Below are 24897 nucleotides of genomic sequence, written 5' to 3'. Positions count from 1 at the left end.
TTTATTCAGACAAGGTCGTAAACCTCTCACGCAATTTTATATTTTTAACACGAATCGTCGCTGGAGGGGAACCGTAATGTTTTTCGTAGGAAATTTTATTATGTCAGGCTTTCCACAAATCAGATTCGTTCCGCTGAGCTATAATTAATTAAAATAATGTTAGCACAGGTGCCAAGTGCTGCCAACCTAACCCACTTAACGATTACGTAAAATTGACATTACGCCAGGCCTGTGCAAGTGTCAAATGGTGAACGTCAAGTGGTGTTCAGTTCGGTGAATTTCCCTCAAAATTTTCCCGTGAAGAGTTCCGTCACTCGTAAAACGCCCCTTCACAATGTTATCTGCATGTAAACAAACAATCTCTACAAGTTTTCAAAGGTCAGTAAAAAATATTGATAAAGATTATCGCATCGCGGGTGTCTGAATCCTTTGATTTATTGAAAAACATCAATAAATGCCAGTTTGTTATCGTTATCAGCGTCGAGATTGTCAGTGCGAGCCTCCTTTGTCGAGACCTCCAGCTGTGGAACTTTCCATTCACCGCCGCGAAAATCGATAGTCGCGCCAGTGGCGTAACATGCTTTAATAATTAACCCCAATCTGGACGCCCCTGTTACGAAACGAGCGTTTTTTCGCACCCAGCCGCCTTGAACAAAGTCCGTTGTTTTGTTTCCGGCTAACTTGATTTGGACCAATTTAATTTTAACGCTTAGTCAAGGTTGAGTTCGCATGTTTTTTTGTAAGGAGATTCCGTCAACGAGGTTATTTTTAGGTGAACTGGGATGAAAATAGGCAAATTATTTGCATAATTGCGTAAACATTGACGTGGTTACGCGACCGGGATAATTAGCACAAATTTATATTTAGTTGGCTATGAATGAATATAATCAATAATTAACGGTTCACAACCAGTTTTTATTTCCGGACCGTACGCTGCGGGAGTGTCGAAATATTGCTAATTTTTTTGACGCTTCAGAGTTTCTATAAAATGACAAGTAGGTCTCCCATTTTCGTTCTGTCGTCGACTGAACATCAGATGACGTCATCCTAAAACTTTGCGAAGTAAATCCCATTTAAAATAATAAATAAAATAACGTTGCGTTTAGTGTCACATTGATCTTATTTATTTGTTCCACTAAACAATTCGTTAGCATTTTTTATCGCGTTTACGTATACATTTCCAGAGTGGGCGTGAGATGTTTGGGTTCTATTGTGCCCGAGGTGAAAATCAGCGATTTCGGAGTCAAGAATGAGCCGGTTTTGGAATACCTCAAAGGGTCAAAAGAACGCAAGGAGCTCGAAGAGGCGCTGAAGAAGACATCTGCGACGACGGAAGACGTTCCCATCGTGATTGGCGACAAAGAATACAAAACAGACGATGCCAGGTATCAGGTTGGTAGATTCGCTGGTTCTCTTTTTCTTTGATTGGTTAAATCTGTGGGGGCGTGGTTTCGGTCTGCTTTCGCCCTTATATCAATACGACTGAAGGGAGATAAATCACACTGTACGTAACCCGTGAAATTTGAGCGTAAATGGAAGTATGTGCAATTATATTGATTGTTAACTTGATAGAAACGTCATCGTCAAGGTACTGAAATAATAATGGAACGGAAATAGTTCAAGGATATGGTTGAGGATTGGATAATGAACCTAACACGCCGATTACCTTGTAAAATAAACGAGATAAATGTCAGTTACATGTTGAAATGGTTAGTTATTTACGTTTTTAGACGGTAGGTGAATCGAGGGTTGAATTGTCTGTATTGATATTAACGCGAGTTTGCAGACTAAACTTTCATTTAACGTCTTTCATCTGATTATAATAATGTTGTAAATATTTTGTTGAACTTTAAACATATAAATTTAAAAGACTGACGTGCAATTAATGTTGAGTTTTATTAATAATAATTATTATAGCGGTGGGTGACTGTTTGAAAAGCAATATAAATACCCCCTCTTTGCTTTCTCGGTTAATTTTAATTTGAAGTCAACATAAAGTGCTCCCGCGTTTCGCTAACCAGTCAGTAAATTCTGCAATAAATTTAATTTTAGTAGCAATTTAATTTTTTTTTTTTTGCTGATTACATCAACATCATGACGTAATCGATATTATTTTAAATGGCAACCTCAATTTTTTATTATTTTTTAAAACAGGTGCAAAGATTAAACGAAAATTATTTAATTCAGTTGAACGAACAAGATAAGAAAATACAACTATTTTTACAGTAAGCCTGTAATACAGTTTGGTTTCAATAAGATGGTGCCCCGTCTCGTGATGACAAATATGCAACACGTAGAATACGAAAATGTAATTCTCCCGCTTGCGTCTGTTTATCGTCTGTTGGCGATTTTATTACACAAGTAACTGAAATGTCTAGATAGTAAATTGTTAATCATATATTAAACAAATGGGTATTAAAAATGTGTTCCGAGATACAATACGATAAAGGCTTTAACAATATAATCTTTATTTTTTTAAATTGTTTATACAGGATGTTTAAAAAAAATAGTAAATTGGTTGATTTTATGAATAAAAAACTATCACGTAATTTTCCCAAAATTCTAGAAACATAAGTCAGTTAGGGAAGTTTAAGCGGATTTTACAAAATGAGGGAGATCGTTCACAAAGTCCAGGAAACAGATAAGGTCTAATACACACCCCTGACGTACTCCGTTTTGGATGAAAATGTATAATTTGTGGTTTATTAGTTCGCCCTTATTTTTTATCTTCGAGGTAGACGTTTTTGAAAAAAATGTCAAAATTGTAAAACAAATGTTTGCAATTTGGCAACTACATATAAGTCTGATTGTTTTCAAATCGTGCAAACATTTTAAACTTGGTGACGACATTTCAAAATTTTCATTAATTTTTTAACAGGATAGTCACTCTCAAAAATGTACCCTTAAAAAAATACAGATTTTTTTTCGGAAATTGGAAGAACAAGTGAAACGAATTTGCGAAAGTGAAAAAGCACAATTAAAAATTGATCGAAAGTTATATTTCGACAAGACTTCCCTCGCCTTTGAAGTACAGTGGAAAAAATCCCACGCTTTGAAAAATGATAAAATTTGATTTTGCGAATTTTTGTTTAGATGATCTCTATACAGTGAAACAAATATAGAGAGTACCAGTAACACTGTAACAAACTAAATGACATCCTACACTTTTTTTGTGTTAGTGTACAACTGAGAAGTTGAAAATTGAGAAATTTGGAAATTTCGGATAATCTAAAAATTTTGAAATCGAGGAAATTTTATAATAGACATACCTACCTATCGAACAATTGAAAAATAAAAATTGGAAAATCTGATAATTGAAAAATCAAAAATTAAAAATTGATTCATTAAAAACCATATAATAAGAAATCGAAAAAACATAAAAATATAAAACTGAAAAATCAAAAAATTGCAAAATTACAAAATTGAAAAATCGGTAAGTTGTAAAATCTTAAAATTATATTGCCAAACCATAAAATTGAAAATCGAATATTTTTAAAATAGAAAAATTACACAATTTAAAAATCGAAAAACTGCATAATTATGAAAGTGAAAAATTGAAAATAGAAATTTTTAAAAATTAAAAATCAAAAAATTGGAAAATCCAAACAGTGTAATTCGGATAATTTAAAAATTAAAAATTGAATAATTGCGAAAACGAAAAAATTTTTAAAAAGGAAAAATTACAAAATTGAAAATTAATTAATTAAACCCAAATAATTATTTTATTTTAAAATTGAAAAATTGAATATCTTTAAAAACGAAAAATTGTAAAATAATTCAACTGAAAAATCAAAAACTTGGAAAATTGTAAATTTACTAAATTGAACAATTGGATAATTGTAAACTTGAAAATTTATTAAACTACAAAAATGCAAAATTGCAAAATTATTAAATTGAAAAATCGAACAATTAAAAAACGAAAAATTGAAAAATCAAAACATTGCAAAATTACAATATTGAAAAAGTGGATAATTGTAAAATCGAAAAATTATTAAAAAGTAAAACTGAAATATGTATTGCAAAAACATAAAATTGAAAATAGAAAAATTAACAAAATTTAAAAATCAAAAAACTGTAAAATCGAAACAATGTAATTCGGGTAATTGAAAAATTAAATAATGAATAATTGCGAAAACGAAAAAATTTTTAAAAAGTAAGAATTATAGAATTGAAAACCCAAATAATTATTATTAATTTATTTGAGAGACATCCAAAAATTCTAAAAATGTAAAATTGAAAAATCAAGAAAGTGTAGATAAATTCGAAAAATTGAATATTTTTAAAAACGAAAAATTATTTTACAATTTAAATCGACAATAGTAACATAGAAAAAATACAAAATTGAAAAAAATGAAAATTACAGAAAAATCGAAAAATTAAAAATCGGAAAACGAAAAATAGCGAGGTGGATAAAGCGAAACATTAAAATATCTAAATTTTGGAAAATTGAAAGATTGTAAAATCAAAAAATTATAATAAAATCCAAAAATTATAAAACTGTAATGTTGAAAAATCAAAAAATTATTAAAATGTAACACTGAACTTTTGCAAAAACATTAAATTGAAAACCGAATAATTGTAAAATAGAAAAATTACACAATTTAAAAATCCAAAAACTGCATAATTATAGAAATGAAAAATTAAAAATCAAAACATTGTAAAATTGAAACAGTGTAATTCGGATAATTGAAAAATTAAAGAATGAATAATTAATATAAATAAATAATTATTTGGGTTTTAATTAATTTATTTGGGAGACATCCGAAAATTCTAAAAATGTAAAATTGAAAAATCAACAAAGTGTAGGTAAATTCCAAAAAAATGAAAAGTTGGATATCTTTAAAAACAAAAAATTGTAAAATAATTAAACTGAAAAATTAAAAACTTGAAAATTTACTAAACTGTAAAAATACAAATTTGCAAAATTATTAATTTAAAAAATTGAACAATTGAAAAACGAACCGTTGAAAAATCAGAAATTACAAAACTGAAATTCTATAATTTTGAAATTGAAAAATTGGAAAATCGACAATAGTAACCTAGAAAAACAATAGAAAACTCGAAAAATCAAAAACTTTGAAAATTAAAATTGAAATTTTGAAAAATTGCATTTAAAAAAATTGAAAAAATGCAAAATCACTAAATAGAAAATTTTAGCATTTGAAAAACGCAAAATCGAAAATTGGAAAACTGATTTTATTAAAAAATGGGCAATTGAGAAATCGAAAAATTGTAAAAATATAAAGCTGAAAAGTCAGAAAATTGGTAAATTACAAAACTGAAATCCTATAATTTTGAAATTGAAAAATTGGAAAATAGCTAAATAGAAAACTTGAGTAATTGTAAATTGAAAATTTATTAAACTGTAAAAATGCAAAATTGCAAAATTATTAAATTAAAAAACCGAAACCTTGAAAAATCAAGAAATTGGAAAATCTGATAATTGAAAAGTCAAAAATTGAAAAACTGATTTCATTAAAAAATAGGTAATTGAGAAATCGAAAAATTGTAAAAATACAAAACTGAAAAATCAAAAAATTGCAAAATTATGAAATCGTAAACTAAAAAACTTGAAAAATTAAAACTGAAATTTTGAACAATTGAAATTTAAAAAAACTGTAAAATTGCTAAATAGAAAAATTGGATAATTGTAAACTTAAAAATTTATTAAACTGTAAAAATACAAAATTGCAAAATTATTAAATTGAAAAATCGAGCAATTGAAAAACGCTAAATCGAAAAATTGAAAAATCAAGAAATTGGAAAATCTGATAATCGAAAAATCAAAAATTGAAAATCTGATTTCGTAAAAAAATAGGTAATTAAGAAATCGAAAAATTGTAAAAATATAAATCTGAAATGTCAGAAAAGTACTAAATTACAAAACTGAAATCCTATAGTTTTGAAATTGAAAAATTGGAAAATCGGACAATAGTAACATAGAAAAAATACAGAATTGAAAAATCGAAAAATTACAGATTTATAAAATCGAAAAATCAGACACTTGAAAGATTAAAATTGAAATTTTGATGAATTAAAATAAAAAAAATTTGAAAAATTATAAAATTATTGAATAGAAAAATTGGACAATTGTAAACTTGAAAATTTCTGAAACTGTAAAAATGCAAAATTGCAAAATTATTAAATTGAAAAATCGAGCAATTGAAAAACGCAAAATCGAAAAATTGAAGAATCGGAGGATTCCAAAGTTGAAACATTGAAAAATCAAGAAATTGGAAAATCTGATAATTGAAAAATCAAAAATTGGAAAACTGATTTCATTAAAAAATAGGCAATTGGGAAATCGAAAAATTGTAAAAATATAAAACTGAAAAATAAAATAATTGCTAAATTACAAAATTAAAAATCCTATAATTTTGAAATTGAAAAACTGAAAAATCGAACAATAGTAACATAGAAAAATACAAAATTGAAAAACTGATTTCATTAAAAAATAGGCAATTGAGAAATCGAAAAATTGTAAAAATATAAAACTGAAAAGTCAGAAAATTGCTAAATTATAAAACTGAATTCCTATAATTTTGAAATTGAAAAATTGGAAAATCCAACAATAGTAACATAGAAAAAATACAGAATCGAAAAATCGACAAATTACAGATTTATAAAATCGAAAAATCAGAAACTTGAAAGATTAAAATTGAAATTTTGATGAATTAAAATAAAAAAAAAAATTGAAAAATTATAAAATTACTAAATAGAAAAATTGGACAATTGTAAACTTGAAAATTTCTGAAACTGTAAAAATGCAAAATGGCAAAATTATTAAATTGAAAAATCGAGCAATTGAAAAACGCAAAATCGAAAAATTGAAGAATCGGAGGATTCCAAAGTCGAAACATTGAAAAATCAAGAAATTGGAAAATCTGATAATTGAAAAATCAAAAATTGGAAAACTGATTTCATTAAAAAATAGGCAATTGGGAAATCGAAAAATTGTAAAAATATAAAACTGAAAAATAAAATAATTGCTAAATTACAAAATTGAAAATCCTATAATTTTGAAATTGAAAAACTGAAAAATCGAACAATAGTAACATAGAAAAATACAAAATTGAAAAACTGATTTCATTAAAAAATAGGCAATTGAGAAATCGAAAAATTGTAAAAATATAAAACTGAAAAGTCAGAAAATTGCTAAATTATAAAACTGAATTCCTATAATTTTGAAATTGAAAAATTGGAAAATCCAACAATAGTAACATAGAAAAAATACAGAATTGAAAAATCGACAAATTACAGATTTATAAAATCGAAAAATCAGAAACTTGAAAGATTAAAATAGAAATTTTGATGAATTAAAATAAAAAAAAATTGAAAAATTATAAAATTACTAAATAGAAAAATTGGACAATTGTAAACTTGAAAATTTATGAAACTGTAAAAATGCAAAATTGCAAAATTATTGAATTGAAAAATCGAGCAATTGAAAAACGCAAAATCGAAACATTGAAAAATCGGGGGATTCCAAAATCGAAACATTGAAAAATCAAGAAATTGGAAAATCTGATAATTGAAAAATCAAAAATTGGAAAACTGATTTCATTAAAAAATAGGCAATTGGGAAATCGAAAAATTGTAAAAATATAAAACTGAAAAATAAAATAATTGCTAAATTACAAAATTAAAAATCCCATAATTTTGAAATTGAAAAATTGAAAAATCGAACAATAGTAACATAGAAAAATACAAAATTGAAAAACTGATTTCATTAAAAAATACGCAATTGAGAAATCGAAAAATTGTAAAAATATAAAACTGAAAAGTCAGAAAATTGCTAAATTATAAAACTGAATTCCTATAATTTTGAAATTGAAAAATTGAAAAATCGAACAATAGTAACATTGAAAAATACAAAATTGAAAAACTGATTTCATTAAAAAATACGCAATTGAGAAATCGAAAAATTGTAAAAATATAAAACTGAAAAGTCAGAAAATTGCTAAATTATAAAATTGAATTCCTATAATTTTGAAACTGAAAAATTGGAAAATCGAACTATAGTAATATAGAAAAAATACAAAATTGAAAAATTGGATAATTGTAAACTTGATAATGTATTAAACTGTAAAAAGGCAAAATTGTAAAATTATTGAATTGAAAAATAGAGCATTTGAAAAACGCAAAATCGAAAAAGTGAAAAATCGAAGAATTGCGAAACCGAAACATTGAAAATTCAAAAAGTTGGAAAACCTAATAATTGAAAAACGGATTTCATTAAAAACTAGGCAACCCAGAAATCGAAAAATTGTAAAAATATAAAAATGAAAAATCAGAAAATTGCTAAATTACAAAACTGAAAAATCCTATAATTTTAAAATCGAAAAATTGCAAAATTATGAAATCGAAAAATCAAAAACTTGAAAAATTAGAAATCAAAATTCAAAAAATTAGAATATAGAAGCAGTGAAATTCAGATAATTAAAGAATTGAAAACTTAAAAATCGGATACTTTTAAGAACGAAAAAATGTAAAATAATTGAAAATCAAAAATTTAAATTGAAGATTTGTGGTTTTGCAATTTCAAAGTTAAATCATAAAATATTGTTATACAATTTTTATTTTTTCCCCAAAAACCTGGATGTGTAGGGTAAAAATTCGACACGGATTCATAAATCACACATGCAGGAGTATGTATTCTATCAAATTTAACGAATATTTGTTCGGCAAAACTTTAAAATAACGGTTTTTTGCGGGAGCATAAACGAAACATTTTCAAAGTTTCAAAGTTATTTTGATTTTTTTTTTCTAAAAATCAGGATGTTAGGGTAAAAACTTAACACCGATTCATAAACCACGTGTGTACGAGTATCTGTCTTATTGTTTACAATTTAAATAATAGATATTTACTAATGTAAATTTTGGAGATAGTGACATCCTATTGTTGGTGGGGATGATTAGCCAAATTTTGGTTATCGTTTTATCAATTACACTATATTTCTAAGACACATAAAATTTGAAAACAATCGGTCCCCTCGTTTCGGAGATTATCTGTCTAATAAAAATCCGGACAGAGGGCGACAGACAGACAGACGGACGGACGCAAACGAGAGACTTATTTTTCGGTACTTTGGAGTCATGAAACGTCAAAATACATAAAAGTATCCTTAGTAAGCAAAAATTACACACTATAAATTAGAACCCAGATGAAAAAATTGCTTGCTATTATATAAGTATAATGGACGTAGGCAAATAACATTCATAATTATATTCTAATGAATATAAAAAATATAATAAAAAGTTTTATCTTAATTACACCGGATTTACTCGAATTTTAAATCACAAGCATTGCGACAATAAATCCGAAAATACGAGTAAATGACTATGCAGCATATTATTAAGGCAACGAAAATCATCAACCGTTCTTTAAGAACGCCGAAAACACTACAAAATCGAACGTCCTCTTCCCTTCCAGGTTTACCCGCACAACCACAAGAAGAAACTTGCCAAGTTCTACTACGCGGACAAGAAACTCGTGAACAAAGCCATCGACGTCGCCGTCGAAACCCAGAAGAAATGGGACCGAACGCCCATTCCCGAGCGCCTGAAGATCTGGGAGAAGGCGGCTTCGCTAATGGCGAACGAATACAGGCAGACCCTGAACGCCGCCACCATGCTGGGTCAGGCCAAGACCGTCATCCAGGCCGAGATCGATTCGGCCGCCGAACTCATCGACTTCTTCAGGCGAGATTCGAAATCTCGTCACCGTGATTTTTTCTTGTAATCGTTTTCGTTTTCCTAAGACAGGTTGAACGCATATTTTCTCAAGGAGGCGACCAAGTACCAACCGATCTCCGAAAACCCGAAAGTCACCAAGAACTCGATGAGGTACAGGGGCATCGACGGCTTCATCGCGGCCGTGTCGCCTTTCAACTTCACGGCGATCGGGGGGAATCTGGCGTACACTCCGGCTTTGATGGTATGTTCTGGAAGAGTGAACGAGGACCCGTGGACGATTTTGGGGATTTTGTGTGTTTTTTTCTTGTTTGTTTAGGGGAATGCGATTTTGTGGAAACCGAGCGACACGGCGCTGTTATCCAATTGGACCATCTTCAAGATTTGCCGGGAAGCGGGCGTTCCTCCGGGAGTTGTGAATTTCGTTCCAGCTGATGGGCCCGTTTTCGGGGATACCATCACTGCATCGAAGTATTTAGCTGGTATTAATTTCACCGGAAGTGTTCCGTAAGTAGTTTTTATTACTTGTTTGTTTTTAATGAACGCGACAGGAGCTTCGGTTTTGAACAAGTTAATAATAGTAATAATCGTACTGGAGTAAGTAATTTAATATAGTGTTCGTTGGGGACAATTTTAGTGCGAATTATTATTGTTTACAAAGGTAGATTGAAGTTTATCAGTTTTTTGTACTATTGTTGCCGGGAATTCTCGGTAAACCCCGCAAGAGGAAGAAAAGAGGTAATGTCGTAAGCAGGGAAATCGATTATATCGAATATCTAACAACCTGCTTCGTAAACAATGTCAAACTGTGGAACCGCTTATTATTAGTGATGGAGTAGTTATTTTACAAACGACTTGGTTAATGAAGGCTATTAACATTCCAGGCGGGTAGTATTAGATACAATATTTTTTCGATGATCGAAATCTTTAAAAATTGGAAAATAACCAAATTTTGCATGTATACATTTTATGTCATTCCATTAGTGTCCCATTCTTTCATTTCAAGTAAAATTGGCAGATTACCATCAAAACAAAGCGATAAAAATAACGGGTGTTCATTTAAAAAATTAAGGTACCAGTGATTTTTTTTGTAGTATGTTTGCGCTGAAATTCAAATGACAATTGTCATCGATCGTCTAATCTAACCTCACTTTTCCCGTGTTAAGATAAGACTGATTTTGGCAGATGACGTACCTTATAAGAAATAAGAGGGCGGGTGGGCGGGGCTAGTACCTGCTAAGATAAGACTGATTTTGGCAAATGATATACCTTCTAAGAAAATAGAGGGGGCTTGGCGGCTCTAGTACCAGTGGTTTGAAGTAATTCAATTACAAGTAATTCATTACTGTAATTCAATTCCTTTTCAAGTAGTAAGTAATTGTAATGCATTGTTTTTTTTTAAGTATAAAGTCGCGATCTTTTCTATAGAACCACTCCCTAGTGTAAATTTTCAAAATTTGTTTGGTGTAAGTGACCTTGACGGGTTTCTGGGGGAAAACATATGTGTCAAAAATTTGACAGGCTAGATGGCCCCATTGTCAATGTAGATATTTTATTTTAAGAAATAGATTAACAGAACATACAGTCTGCACGGGATACAGTGCGGCATAACTGAGGGCAACCGAAACATTCGTGTTGTGCTAGTTTCGATTGCCATATCAACTACCGCTACCAACCGCGTTCGGCGTAAAGTACTAGATGACAGGGCTACCAACTTGACTTTTTATCGAGTGGTTCCGTAGAAATGACCGCTACTGTACATATTTGCGCTGAAATTCAAATGACAGTTGTCATCGATCGTCTAATCTAACCTCACTTTTCCCGTATTAAGGGGACTCGCTAGACGAGGTATAACATTTTTTTGGATTTTGTATGAAAAAATGATATTAATATAGATGTATCATACATCAAACTGCAGCTTTTTTCATATTCTAGAGCGCAGAGACCAGTTCAATCAACTAAAAAAATTTGGCTGAGAGATATCGTAAAAAAAGCACCATTGTATGTTTTCTTTTCAAGTTTTTTAAGTCATAACCATCATAGAATCGCTTGAAAATTCGCACATGGATAAAACATCACTTTTTACAGGGCGCAGAGTCATTAAATGTTTGTTAGTGGTACAATTTATTTAAATAATAATGTGTTTATTAAAATAGAATAATTTTAACAGGAATATCAGAGGAAAATTAATGATTTATTGGTTAGCAGAGTTTTTAACAAAAACTAACAATTATTGAAAAAAATGGGTATCAATTCGACAGAATTTGAGCAGTTAGTTCAGTACTTTGCCGATAGGAGCGCCACTAAAATTTACGGAAGCCACTTTCCAGGTAAAACCCTTATCGTCTGCTTTACCATAAGCTGATTGTTAGAGTTCTCGGCTGATTCTTCTAATTTATGGCAAGGAACTCAGTTTTATAACAAGCCGCCAGGACCGGCCGTAGTAATCTATTGTTAAAGAAATTAACTTTTATGCAATGAGGTACTATCATAAAACCGAATTAAAACTGGGGAACTATAATATTTTTACTCCACTCAGGATCCTGAATTCAATACACATGATTATTAAAAATTCATTGTAATATTGTTGTTAATATATATTTTGCTTTCTTAATTAATAAAACTAATAAACATATTTATAATAATAATAAAAAATAGAATGCAGCTTTTGTTTAACACGTATAAGTAGCTAAGTGTATCTACTAGTTATCCCAGAAAGGAGGTGTTTTAAAAAAGCCCTACGCCCAGTAACTTCTCCCTTCATTGTTTACTCGAAGAAAGTGCTCGTATATGTTTTCATTTGCCGAGAGATCATTTTCAAAATATATTTTTAATAAAAATGTGCAAGTCTTGGTGATGAAAAATGTACTCCTAATAAATTATTAAAGTACATAATAAAATAGAAACAAATTTTATTTATTTTAAAAAAATCTCTCGCAGAGGCAGGTTCCTCTTTCTTCTTGAATTAATTATTTCGGGCAATAAAGCGCCAAAGCAAAATCTCCGAAGTTTATCTGCCATCTTTTTACATATATTTCTTCGTCTTTATAATTTTTTTCTATATTTATTCCTTTGGGTGTCCATACAACAAAATAAACTTGTGAAATACCCGTAACAAGCATTTGTCCCTGGACTTGAAAGTAGTAATCATGATTTTTTTTTTAATTTCAATTCTCTGTCTGTCAATGTACAAAATTTGATTATTTTTTTCTAACTGCTTCTTCGGGAGATAAATCCAGCGATTTTGAAGGGCATTTAATTTCGACTAATGCACTCCTATCCTCTAGAACCCTGTCTGGACTAGCAGCCAAGTAAGGAAATTGTTTTGAAATAAACAAACCACACCGTTCAGTTTTTATATTTTTATTTATTTCAAAACACTTGAAAGTTTTTTCCTCACCTTGCTGTCCATAGTATGTATGACTGTTACCTCTAAATGTACTGTACAACAGAGACTCCACAGTTTTAGCTATTGCTGTAGTCGGTCTAAGTTTGTAAATACGTCCAAAATTTGAAGCCGTAACCCAAATTTCTCTTTCTTTTGCCCAAATGTGCCTGTTGCCTAGTGTCTATTTCAATTTGGTCTAAATTCAAAGATAATTTTCTCAAAAAAACCTCTTTGGCTGTCACAAATGTTTCTACATCCATGACAGGATTTTCTAAAAAATATTTAAACCATAATCGCAGTCGGAACCAGCATACGTAAATTTTTTTACAACATATTTTTTTACGAATACTTTGTCTAAGACGAGCTTGTTTTATAGACGAACAATATTTTTTTGTTATTAAACCAAGACCGTTTTAATCACAATATATTTACTTATCCCTTCTAAAAAATTGATGACGTCACCTCAAAATTTTGCTGAATAAATCCTATCTAAATTGTATAAAATATGATGAGTCTCTTCTTGTGATTTATCATTCCATTCATGTTTTTTGGATTTGCATATATAGGATATTTATTTTATTGATTTAATCAGGAATTACAGAACCCAATGCTTTGAAATCTTGCAAATGTTTTAAGGTTATAAAGAGCATAATAAATTTTTAGTCAAAATATATTTGCTTATACCCTCCAAAAAATTGATGACGTCAGCTCAAAAGTTTGCCGTATAATGCTATTTAAAGTTTACAAAATATGATGAGTCTCTTCTTGTAATTTATCATTCCATTCATATTTTTTGGATTCGGATATACAGGGTGACTCAAAAAATTTAATGAATACGCAAATTTATTTTATTGATTTAATCAGGAACTACAAAACCGAATGCTTTGAAATCTAATGTGAAAAAAAAAAGATAATAGGCATGCAGTCGTCACGTTTCCGATAGCGAGAGAAGTACTGTCTAAACTCTTTAAACCAATTTTTTTGATTTTCCCATTTTTCCATTTCTCAATTTTCGATGTTTCAGTTTGGGATTTTTTCACTGTTTCGATTCTTTAATTTTCCTTCCATTTTTAGGTTTTTCAATATTTCAGCTTTGGAATTTTGCAATATTTCGTCTCTTCAATTTTTCAAATTTTTTATATTGTTTTCTCGGTTTTTAAATTTTTCGATATTTTGATTTTTCAGTTTTTAAAGTTTTAGGTTTTTAGATTTCTCACTATCTCGACTTTTCGATTTTTCAGTTCCATGATTTTTTCCATTTGTCGAATTTTTAAATTTTAGATTTTTTGTTCTCGACCATTCAATTTTCTGAGTTTTCAGGCTTAGATTTTTTTTGTTGTTCAATTCTTGGATTTTTAAAATTTTTGTTTTTTAAATTTTCCTATTTATCAACTTACTGGGATTTCAATGTTTTGATTTTTTGATTGTTCAATTTCTCGATTTTTTGAATTTTTAGTTTTTGATGCGATTTTTTTTTTCAAAAATTTTCAGTTTTTCAATTTATTGACTTTACGATATTTCAGTTTTACGATTTTTATTTTTCAGTTTTCAATTTTTGGCGTTTCTAAATTTTTGGATTTTTCAATTTTTCGATTAACTGATTTTTTGATTTTCCCATTTCTCTATTTATTGATTTTTAAATTCTTTCTTCAATTGTGATTTTTCAATTTTTCGATTTCTGGATTTTTCAATGTTTCAGTTTTGGATTTTTTCACTTTTCCGATTCTTCAATTTTCTTTCCATTTTTCAGTTTTTCAAGATTTCAGTTTTGAATTTTTTCACTTTTTCGATTTTTCAATTTTCCATCCATTTTTCAGTTTTTCAGTATTTCAGTTCTGAGATTTTGAAATGTTTCGGTTCTTCAATTTTTCCATTTTTTGATGTTTCGATTTCTCGGTTTTTCAATTTTTCGATAGGTATTTTAATTTTTCAATTTTTAAGTTCTAGATTTTCCGTTAATTTTATTGTTTTCCTTGATGTTTTGATTTCTCGATTATTCGATTTTTCAAGTTCTCGGTTTAGATTTTTTGGTTTTCCAATTCTTCGATTTTTAAATTGTTTAATTTTTAAATTGTTCAATTTCTCGATTTATAGATTTTTCAATTTTTCGGTTTACCGATTTTTTTCATTTAAAATGTTTCAATTTTTCAATTATTAAGTTTTCGATTTTTCAATTTTGGTGTAATTTGAAAACGGTATTAATAATACATTTAGGCGAATAAACTAATAGACGGGCTTGATAAGCCTTGTTTGCTCTATAGTGTCTAAATTGTGTTTGAATAATATAATAATTCTCTCGAATATTAAAATGTCAAAAGAATACGAGAAATGATTATTCTGTGCTGAAGGTATGTTGTAGGCCGCCTGTCATAAATTATCATTATTCTGCATTATCGGCTTACCACGCTTTTATGACCCACGTCCGGTAGTCGTCTATCCCAGCGCGTCAGGTAGATTAAAAGAAGAATTGCTGGTTGCATTTAAGGCAACAAATGGCGCCCAATTCAAACTTGTCTCTCGTCTAGCGTTCCCCTGATTTTGGCAGATGATGTACCTTATAAAAAATAAGAGGGCGGGTGGGCGGGGCTAGTACCTGCTAAGATAAGACTGATTTTGGCAAATGATATACCTTCTAAGAAAATAAAGGGGGGTCGGCGGGGCTAGTACCAGTGGTTGAAAGTAATTCAATTATAAGTTATTCATTACTGTAATTCAATTCCTTTTCAAGTAATAAGTAATTGTAACGGATTCCTTTTTTTGAGTAGTTCAGTTACTTTTACAATAATTTTTTGCAATTACTTTTAACCCAAATACAGTGGACGCCGCTTAATGTGATCACTTTGGGACTCAGACAAATTGATCACACTAACCGACTGATAACAATAAGCGAAAACCACCATCAGAGATAGGAAAACTTGAAACAAATCAAAATCATGAACAAGAGAGTGATCATTATGCTGGCAAATGAAGGTACATAAACATTAGAATATATTTTTAATTTTGGTTATCATTCTGAGAAAGGAACTCTTGATTTCCTTTGGTTATTTTAGAAAAAAACGGGCTGAAAATTTTTTTTCTCTGATAAGCTGAGATCTCGTCGTTTTGACGTGCTCATTTTTACATAAGTACTACTCAAAACAGGAAAAACTCGTTCATTCAAAAGACGAAAACGCGCTGATTACTAAAGTCTGTCACTGATTGTGGCTCTATAAAGTGAGTAGTATAAGCGAATGTACCTTTTGAGAGCAATAAAAGTTCATTAAAAACAGTACTTTCAATCGTCTCGTTTCTTCAAAAAAACTTGTATAAGAATTGGGAGATTGATCACAATAAGCGAAATATTGATCACAATAAACGGAAAAACTGTAATGCATTGGTATTGCGTGGGCCCGTTCCAAGCCATTTTGATCACACTAAGCGGTTGATAACATTAACCGTGATCATATTAAGCGGCGTCTACTGTACTTTAAAATATTGTTTTTGTTTTTCTCTTCGAATCGTTTACCTGTCCTGCTGGGATTATTTTACCTGGTTCGTCCCCACAAAGAGATGATTAACCCAGTAGGGTGTTAAAATCTAAAACGACTTTAACACAGAATTTGTTAAGAAAACGGGTAACCATAATATACTTAAGCTCTTCATCATTTTAAGGGTGAGCTAAATCATATTTTAGCATAAGGAAATACATATAATAAACTTCTGCCCAAGTTGTTTCCAAAAGTATACGTCCGATTGTAATAAAGTTCACACCAATGAAATAAGCGTAAAAACCCTACCCAGACTGCTTTTCCATTTTTTAAATTTTGTTGTCAAAAAAAACTACAACGCGTTAAAATTGCGATGAGTATGAGATTATCTGGTTTTCGCTATTTACAGATCAATTTTAAATTTTCAAAAAGGTACATTAGTGGAAATTGTATTAAAAATCCATTGCGCTTGACAGAAATAAAATATCTTAATAAATAATTGAGTAAACAGGGGCAGAATATTTAAAATTTGTTGTGGTCAAACAAACTTTAGTCATTTTTCTAGTCCACTTAAATCTATAACAGGTAATGGATAGAGCCCGTCCTTTTAAACCCCTCATCATTTAGGACCATCCTTTTTATTAAAGATTAAAAGATTTCCGTCCGCAGGTAATTATCCGGGGACCAATATTTACTATACATCTACAGATAGCCAATAAGATATTTTGAAATCTCCTACCAATGCAAATTTTTGTTTAAAAGCTGTTGTAGTTGGCATCGAACTTTTATTTGTAGGTAGAGTGGAATTAAATTAGGCGCTAAGACGGATTTTGCCTTATAAGAAAATACAGGGCACGTTGGCGGGGCTAGTACCTGTTAAGATAAGACTGACTTTGGCAAATGACATTCCTTATAAGAAAATACAGGGCGGGTGGGCGGGGCTAGTGCCTGTTAAGATAAGACTGACTTTGGAAAATGACATACCTTATAAGAAAATAGAGGGCGGGTGGGCGGAACTAGTGCCTGCTAAGATAAGACTGACTTTGGCAAATGACATACCTTATAAGAAAATAGAGGGCAGGCGGGCGGGGCTAGTATCTGCTAAGATAAAATTGATTTTGGCAGATGGCATGCCTTATAGGAAAATAGAGAGAGGGTGAACTAGGCTAGTACCGGCTAAGATAAGACTGATTTTGGCAAATGACTTACCCTCTAAGAAAACTGAGATGTTCCATGTGAAAAACACGAGAAAACTGACAATTTCAGGGCTCTCACTTGGTTCATATGTTATGAAAAGTTCATATTTTTAATGTAAGTCGTTATTATTTCATATTTGGTATGAATTTGTTCATAAAAGTTCATATTGATTAGTTCGTATAAAAATTAAATTTAATAACATTATAGTTTAAAAGCATACTAAATAAAAAACACCAACACAGCAACAAACTTTTTGATATTTGACAATAATTTTTAACATTTTCATTATAGTAAGTGAAATAGATATTTATGTAGCAGCAAAATACACGCTACGCCACTGGAGGGCCAAACATACATGCGTGGACTTTTTGTCCGTCCTTTTTCTTGCTTGCGAATGTTTTGAAAGACTTTTGAGGAATAGTACAATACCCTGACAAAATATTTACTACAGAGAACTTACTGCCGATGGATTCGATAATTGTTTGTGCAGATTCTATTGGAAAATTACCGAAAAATGAAAAAATTATTATGCTAAAAAACGTGCAGAAATTTTATATTGAGTCATCGAAGTATATTTTAACAAAATCACCACTGAGGCTAAAGGAATTGAAATATTTTTCATTTTTAAATCCGTTCATGAATAAAGAAGTACCAAGTTATTACGTAACTAGAATTTGTGATAAATTACCTTGTAACATTAACAAAGAATCTGTGGTTGAAGAATTTACAACAACAGTTTGTAAATACAGAAAATTTAGATTCTTTTGAACTAAGTCCTGTAGATACCTTCTGGTCAAGTACGGACGAAAATAGATATCCGGAACTTTCAAAAGTTGTGAAAATGTATCTAAGTTTAGTTCACGGCAGTGCTGATGTGGAAAGAGGTTTTTCATTGTCTGGACGCCTTTTAAGGGAAGATAGAACGTCAATGTCTTTAAGAACCCTTAGTAACAAACTGTACATTATTGACGCATTAAAAATGGTAGACAATCGTCCTGAACTGTTTCATATTACACCAGAGCTTATGAATATGACCCGATTAGCATCAAATTCATATAAAAGATATTTGGAGGAAAAGCAGTTCGAAGTAAAACGATTAGAATTGGAAAATCAAAAAATTATAGAAGAAAAAGAAAGAGAAAAAGAGCAGTTGAAATTGTTTGAAAATAAACAAAAAAGAATTGAAGAACTGGAAAATGAGTTGAAGACGGTAAATAAAGAAAAAACAGTTTGTCAGCTAACTGTTGATCAGTTACTAGATAAAACAAATAAAGCCATTAAAAAAGTTTTAAAGTCTACAGAGTGCGAATTAGACGTGAAAATCGCTGGCGTGTTGCTGCATTCAGTTATTGAGCAACGAAAAGACGAAAAACAAAAAATCAAGCAAACGGACAAATTACAATTTAATATTTTGAAGCGCAAGAGTACTGTAATTAGTGGACTAGTTGATAAGAAAAAAAAGTCTTCAGAATAAGATTTTATTTCTCATTTTATTTAATTTGTGTTATTACAAAGAGATATTATTATTTTAAAAGTTATTATTACAAGTAGTTTGTTCTTTTCTTATATATATTTTATTTTGTATTTATTATTTTTAAATTAAAATTTTTCCTATTTGTTTGCTTATGAGATTTTAAATAAACTTTCCATTTTTTTGTCAAGTGATTTTCTGCAAGAGTTATTTGTATCGGTCTGTGTGAACATTTTGGACAATAAATACCTGTATATTCCGTTTTTAGGACAGGATATGCAAAAATGGCACAGCCTGCAAATCTGACGGGTTCATATTGGTTCATATTCTTTAAATTCATGGGTTCATATTTTCATATTTTCTTGCCAAGTTTAAGTGAGAGCCCTGCAATTTGCAAAATGTTTGCTTAAAAATAGTATAGGTGCCCTAAGAAAATTTTTTTTTCCGCTAATTGTAAAAATATCTAAGAAAAATCACGGATTCGAGATCATGAATCAATTTTCTATAAAATAGGTACCAGTGTGAACATACTCATGCAAGTCTTGTTCAGTTTGTCTAATTTTGATATTTTTTGTTAGAAAAAGGTGAAATCGCTGGATGAATTTTTTTTGCCCTTAACTGGAACATTATCTCAACAATCACCACGAATTCGACAGACATCATTCTGACTTATTCGGGACTCTCGTTCGACTTGCCTAATTTCAACATTTTATTAAATCGACATGAAACGCTAGCATCAACCTGAACAAGGTATAATTGATAAACAGGTTTACTGAGTTCTTGGCAACGTGTGAAGCGAAGAGAGTATATAGACTTTTTTTATTTATATTAAAGTCAGGTTTAATATTACAATAAATATTGAAAATGTTGCATCGTAAAACCTTCCTCTCAAAATTTCTGAAAACGTTTTCTAACATAATGGAATTGTTATTAATCTCCAAGCATTTTTGTTCAATTCTTTCTTCCTCCAGATTTGCACCGGCGTTTGAAAAATTGTGTTTTTAAGATGAGGTCAAAAAAAATCACAAGTTGTCAAATCACAGAAACGAGGTGGCCGAAGAATTTCGGTATTTCTATATTTTTAACTAGTTGACAAATGGCTCTAAAATTTCTTTTCAATATCTAGCAGCATTTAGTGTATCTAATAAAAAATGACAGTAGAAACCGTTGTAGATAATTTTTTTATAGCTCCTGAAAGAATATTGGTCCAATGATTCGTCTTTGAGTAATTTCTGCTTACACACCAATTTTTATTTCCCGAGAGTAAGCAAAGGAAGTATTGTAATCGAGTCCGTCGGCCGACTCTCTACTTTTACATTTACTTTAACATTACAGACGTGCATTTGTTTTGTTGCTCTGACTAGATTCCGTGAATGTGATATAGACAAGTTATAATCAAACAATTGTGAATTACATCATCAAAAATTAAAATAAAATCCAGTGTTTTATATAATAAGCGGAAGTCGAAGCAATAAAAAAGTCTGGGCGACCATCGGTATTGTTTGCAGTTTCTCTGTTCGACTCTCACGTGTACAATCTCAACAAGTGTTACCGCTTGTTGTCTTAAATTAAGAATGCTTGTACATAAATGATTTTGAATCATCTCTGCTAATACACGCGGCATACGTGAGTAAACTGTTTCGTTATTTTATTGATTATAAATCAATATTCAAGACGACCCAATTCATTTTCCCGAAAATTTGGGAATACAATACTATTGTTTTTAGTATTACACTACATCTATCCAAAATGTAATGAGAAAAAAACATAATAAGCATGCAGTTGTCGTGTTTCCGACAGCAAGGGAAGTACTGTCTAAACTCTTTAGACCAATTTTTTGAGGCTGCAATGGCTAAATTCATGTGGGTTTTCATGACTCCAAATTCTCATATTTTGTGAGTTTACAGGAACATTAATTTGCTGACGTAATTGATGAATTGACGTTTTTGGTGTTTCTTCCATTATTTCTTCAACATGAGCAATAACTAGACAGCGGATTTCTGTCGGGCTACGTCACGATTTTAGTGGGGACGCGCTGCATCGCCGGGACTCAGTAGCGGGTGATAGGTAATCACTGAATTTAATTGTCACTTGATTCCATAAATACAATTAACGATTTATTAATCAAACGGCTAACTAAATGAGAACTGGGATTAACAGCAGAGTGCAACGAAGCAGCGTTATTCTAATCTCAAATAAACGAAGTGCAGCCGGTAACTGCAATGAATTCCCATCCCGTACGAGCCGTACCGAGTTTGGCCTTGTCTAGCCCGACAGAAATCCGCTCTCTAGCAATAACTTCAGGTGTTCTACCAGTTTTTGTGAGGAGTTTTATCGTTCGGTCCGAGGTTTTTTTAAACTGCATGTAATCGACAGTAAATATTTGGCAATTCAACTTAAAATTCCTCCATGTAGGCCTGCAACGAATAAGCCCATTCATCATCAACTTTAACCTCATTCCGATAATAACTCTGAACCAGAAAAACATTGTGTTCTAAACTGTAAGCCACGGACCAAGAATAGAACGTTGGCTGGTTGGTTAGTTGTGAAAACAACTGTGTTTTTTTTGAATTCAGAAAACAGACAACACGCAAAAGTACTTAAACTGAACAACAACGAAAAAATCGGATAAAGCTTATTAGCGTAAACAAGTCTGCTTGTTAGAAATGTCAAACCACTGTCAAATGTCAATCATGGAATTAATCATGCACATGCGTTTTTCGCTACGTTTCCTTCTACCAAAATTTCAAAGTTAACTTGATGAATTTTTTAAATGGACACACGTTATGTTTATGTGAGATAAAGGAAGGAAATTCTCTGCGAGTCCGCCTCAGCATCAGACAATGTTAAAACAGAAGACCGGCGAAAAGAATGTCCAGTATACAAGCGCGGTTGCTCTAATATTAAAAATGTAGCAATTTGGCAAGACATTACTAAAATGTGTTGATTCCAATTGGCTATGGTGAACGTATTTTTTTTTTTTGAGAATATGAAAAATTGGTTATGTAGAGTATGATTGGAGAACAATGTACAGTTTTATTAAATTTATTTCGTCTCTTTCTTAATACTCCAGCCACTCCAAAAATTATTTAAACGTGAGATCTACTTTTTTTATCAGTATTTTATTTACCTTCGTTAAGAAGAGGCTATTATGATCCTCAAATATGAATTTTCTACTACTACTTTTCACTTGAAATTTTTGCATAGTAAATGGGTTTTAAGTTGTATAAAATAACATAGTCCTACACATGTAGTTTATAACTCTGTATGGCGTTTTTACACGAAACGCCCAGATTTTTGGAAAAAAAAATCAAAACTATAAAACAACATTGCATTCATATTTTTTAGATTTGCTTGAACAGGTGGCCCAAAAAACTAATGAATGAGTCGTTTCCTGTCATGAGTTTATGGTTTTTTAGAATAATGCGTTTGCATCAACGCAAAATCTATTTAATCCTCTAAAGCAGGGGTGGGATTTTGTTTCTACCGATACGATACGATAAATGACAAGGACGAAAATATACATTTCAGATGCGACCACATTTTATCGGTCCCGATATTTTATTGTTACCGATTTACACGACTTATATGACAATTTTAAATTATAATCTTATTTCGATAATCTAATGGTAACGATCCCTTAATACGTTGTATTTTAATCTAGAGCTCTTTGTAGCTCCATGCGCAGACATTTTTCCTTGCTAAAGCTTCGTAAATAAACGTTTAAAGAGCATTGAAAATTTAACAAAAATGAGAAAATCGTTGCAGCTCCTAATACACACTTTGGTGTGAATTTCGGCTTCAAAATTACGATGCGATCTTTCATTCTCTTTGAAATTTGCGCCTGGAAGAACTTTTTTTTTTAATAAAATTTTGAAAATCCATGTATATGTTGTCTTCATTTATTTTCTGCAGAACCTTTACCCGTCTATGGACCCAAGTGGGCCAAAATATCAACAAATATATCAATTTTCCACGCCTGATCGGCGAATGCGGCGGCAAAAATTACCATTTCGTCCATCCTAGCGCTGACGTCACTTCGGTGGTCAATGCCACCATTAGGAGCGCTTTCGAATTCTGCGGACAAAAATGCAGCGCCTGCTCAAGAATGTACGTTCCGGAGTCTCTATGGCCCAAGATCAAAGAGGGCCTCTTGGAGACAAGAAGCAAACTGAAGATCGGCGAACCGACAGATTACGAATCGTTCACTTCGGCCGTAATCGACGATAAGGCATTTAAAAGAATCTCAGGGTACATCGACCATGCCAAGAGTTCATCCAATTTGGAAATCATCGGAGGCGGAAAATACGATGACAGGTGAGCAAACAATAAAAAACAACGCTTGTAACAGACTATGATTTACTAAAATTGTTGTTCTAGTACCGGCTACTTTATCGAACCAACGATCGTAGTTACCAAAGATCCCAAAGATAAAATAATGACGGAGGAAATTTTCGGTCCTGTGCTATCCATTTACGTTTACAAAGACAACAAGTTGGAGGAAACTGTAGGGTTGGTTGGAACTTCAACCGCGTTTGCGCTGACTGGAGCGATTTTCGCACAAGACGAGTAATTGATTTGAGGTTTTTTGGTCATAAAACACTGGTCATTGTTTTTGCAGGAAATGGCTAAGATATGCCATTGAAGAACTCAAGATGACGGCAGGCAACTTTTACGTTAACGACAAGTCAACGGGAAGCGTGGTTGGCCAACAACCGTTTGGCGGCGCCAGGTTATCGGGTGAGTAACCAATCATTCGGGTCAGCGTAAATGACTTAAGTCTGTTTCAGGAACCAACGATAAGGCAGGTGGTCCTCACTACGTCTTAAGATGGGGCAATCCGCAAGCCGTCAAAGAGACTTTCGTACCTTTAACAGAAGTCTCTTATCCGTACATGAAACAATAATTATATTTATTATATATCCGTTGATCAGTTTTATCTTTTGTGGTAGATTTTTTACCATTGATTCTCACCGATTGGATTTTTATTTGAACAAGTGTAGATTCAAGTATTGGATTTTATATTGTTGGAATATTTAATTTAATTTTGTTTTTATCGATTAGGTATCAATTTTTCGCGTTGGTTTTTCAAAAAAACAACGTCTAGGAAATGTTTAAGCTAGAAATGTATAAGGAAATTCTCGACAATATTATTGTAATTACTGTAACTGTTATAATATGAACGGAAAGATGTAATAAATGTGTATTATAACTCAGTTCTGTCATTTATACGTGTATTAGAAATTTGTGATCTTTTGTCAGTCGTGTACATTGTGAAATCCCGTTTGTAAACTTAAGGAAAACACGTTATTTTAAACTTGTAAAGTAGCAATAAATGCTTCTGTTTGTTAGAGTGTGGCGTCTGTTTTTGTCGCTTTTTTACCTGCGAAAATTCACACCTCGATTCAAACACGGAATAAATCATATCCAACCTCAAAATCTTGCCTTTTAAATGTCTCTCAAATAACATACGTTTATACTTGTGGCTTATAAATCGGTCTTTATTTTTTTACTCTGGACATCCAAATTTTTTAAATTTGATGTTAGCGACGTGTACGAACGCCGTGTTTTATAATAATAATAATAATTTATTAAGGATGGTTAAATGCATAACGCTACGGAGAAGGCGCCTTCTACGGCGCATAGGTGGCGTTGTAGCACGAGCGGAGTTTGGGGCTCCT

At 31.1% G+C, this 24897-nt stretch overlaps 1 protein-coding gene across 1 annotated transcript; it reads left to right on the top strand.

Moving 5' to 3' along the window:
• Nucleotides 1-187: 187 nt before the first annotated feature.
• Nucleotides 188-24569, top strand: LOC135139062 (delta-1-pyrroline-5-carboxylate dehydrogenase, mitochondrial-like). Its single transcript, XM_064069150.1, has 9 exons — nt 188-378; nt 1185-1392; nt 9434-9702; nt 9766-9937; nt 10013-10200; nt 23132-23533; nt 23597-23785; nt 23838-23956; nt 24007-24569. The coding sequence occupies exons 1-9, from the start codon at nt 335-337 to the stop codon at nt 24120-24122; spliced, it is 1707 nt and encodes a 568-aa protein (XP_063925220.1). The 5' UTR covers nt 188-334; the 3' UTR covers nt 24123-24569.
• Nucleotides 24570-24897: the final 328 nt, after the last annotated feature.

This window comes from Zophobas morio, unplaced genomic scaffold (assembly GCF_036711695.1).
Source record: "Zophobas morio isolate AGI-343-1 ecotype UQ-CSIRO unplaced genomic scaffold, CSIRO_AGI_Zmor_V1 ptg000030l, whole genome shotgun sequence".
In the NCBI taxonomy this organism is placed as follows: domain Eukaryota; kingdom Metazoa; phylum Arthropoda; class Insecta; order Coleoptera; family Tenebrionidae; genus Zophobas; species Zophobas morio.
This window is presented reverse-complemented; position numbering and strand designations above follow the sequence as displayed.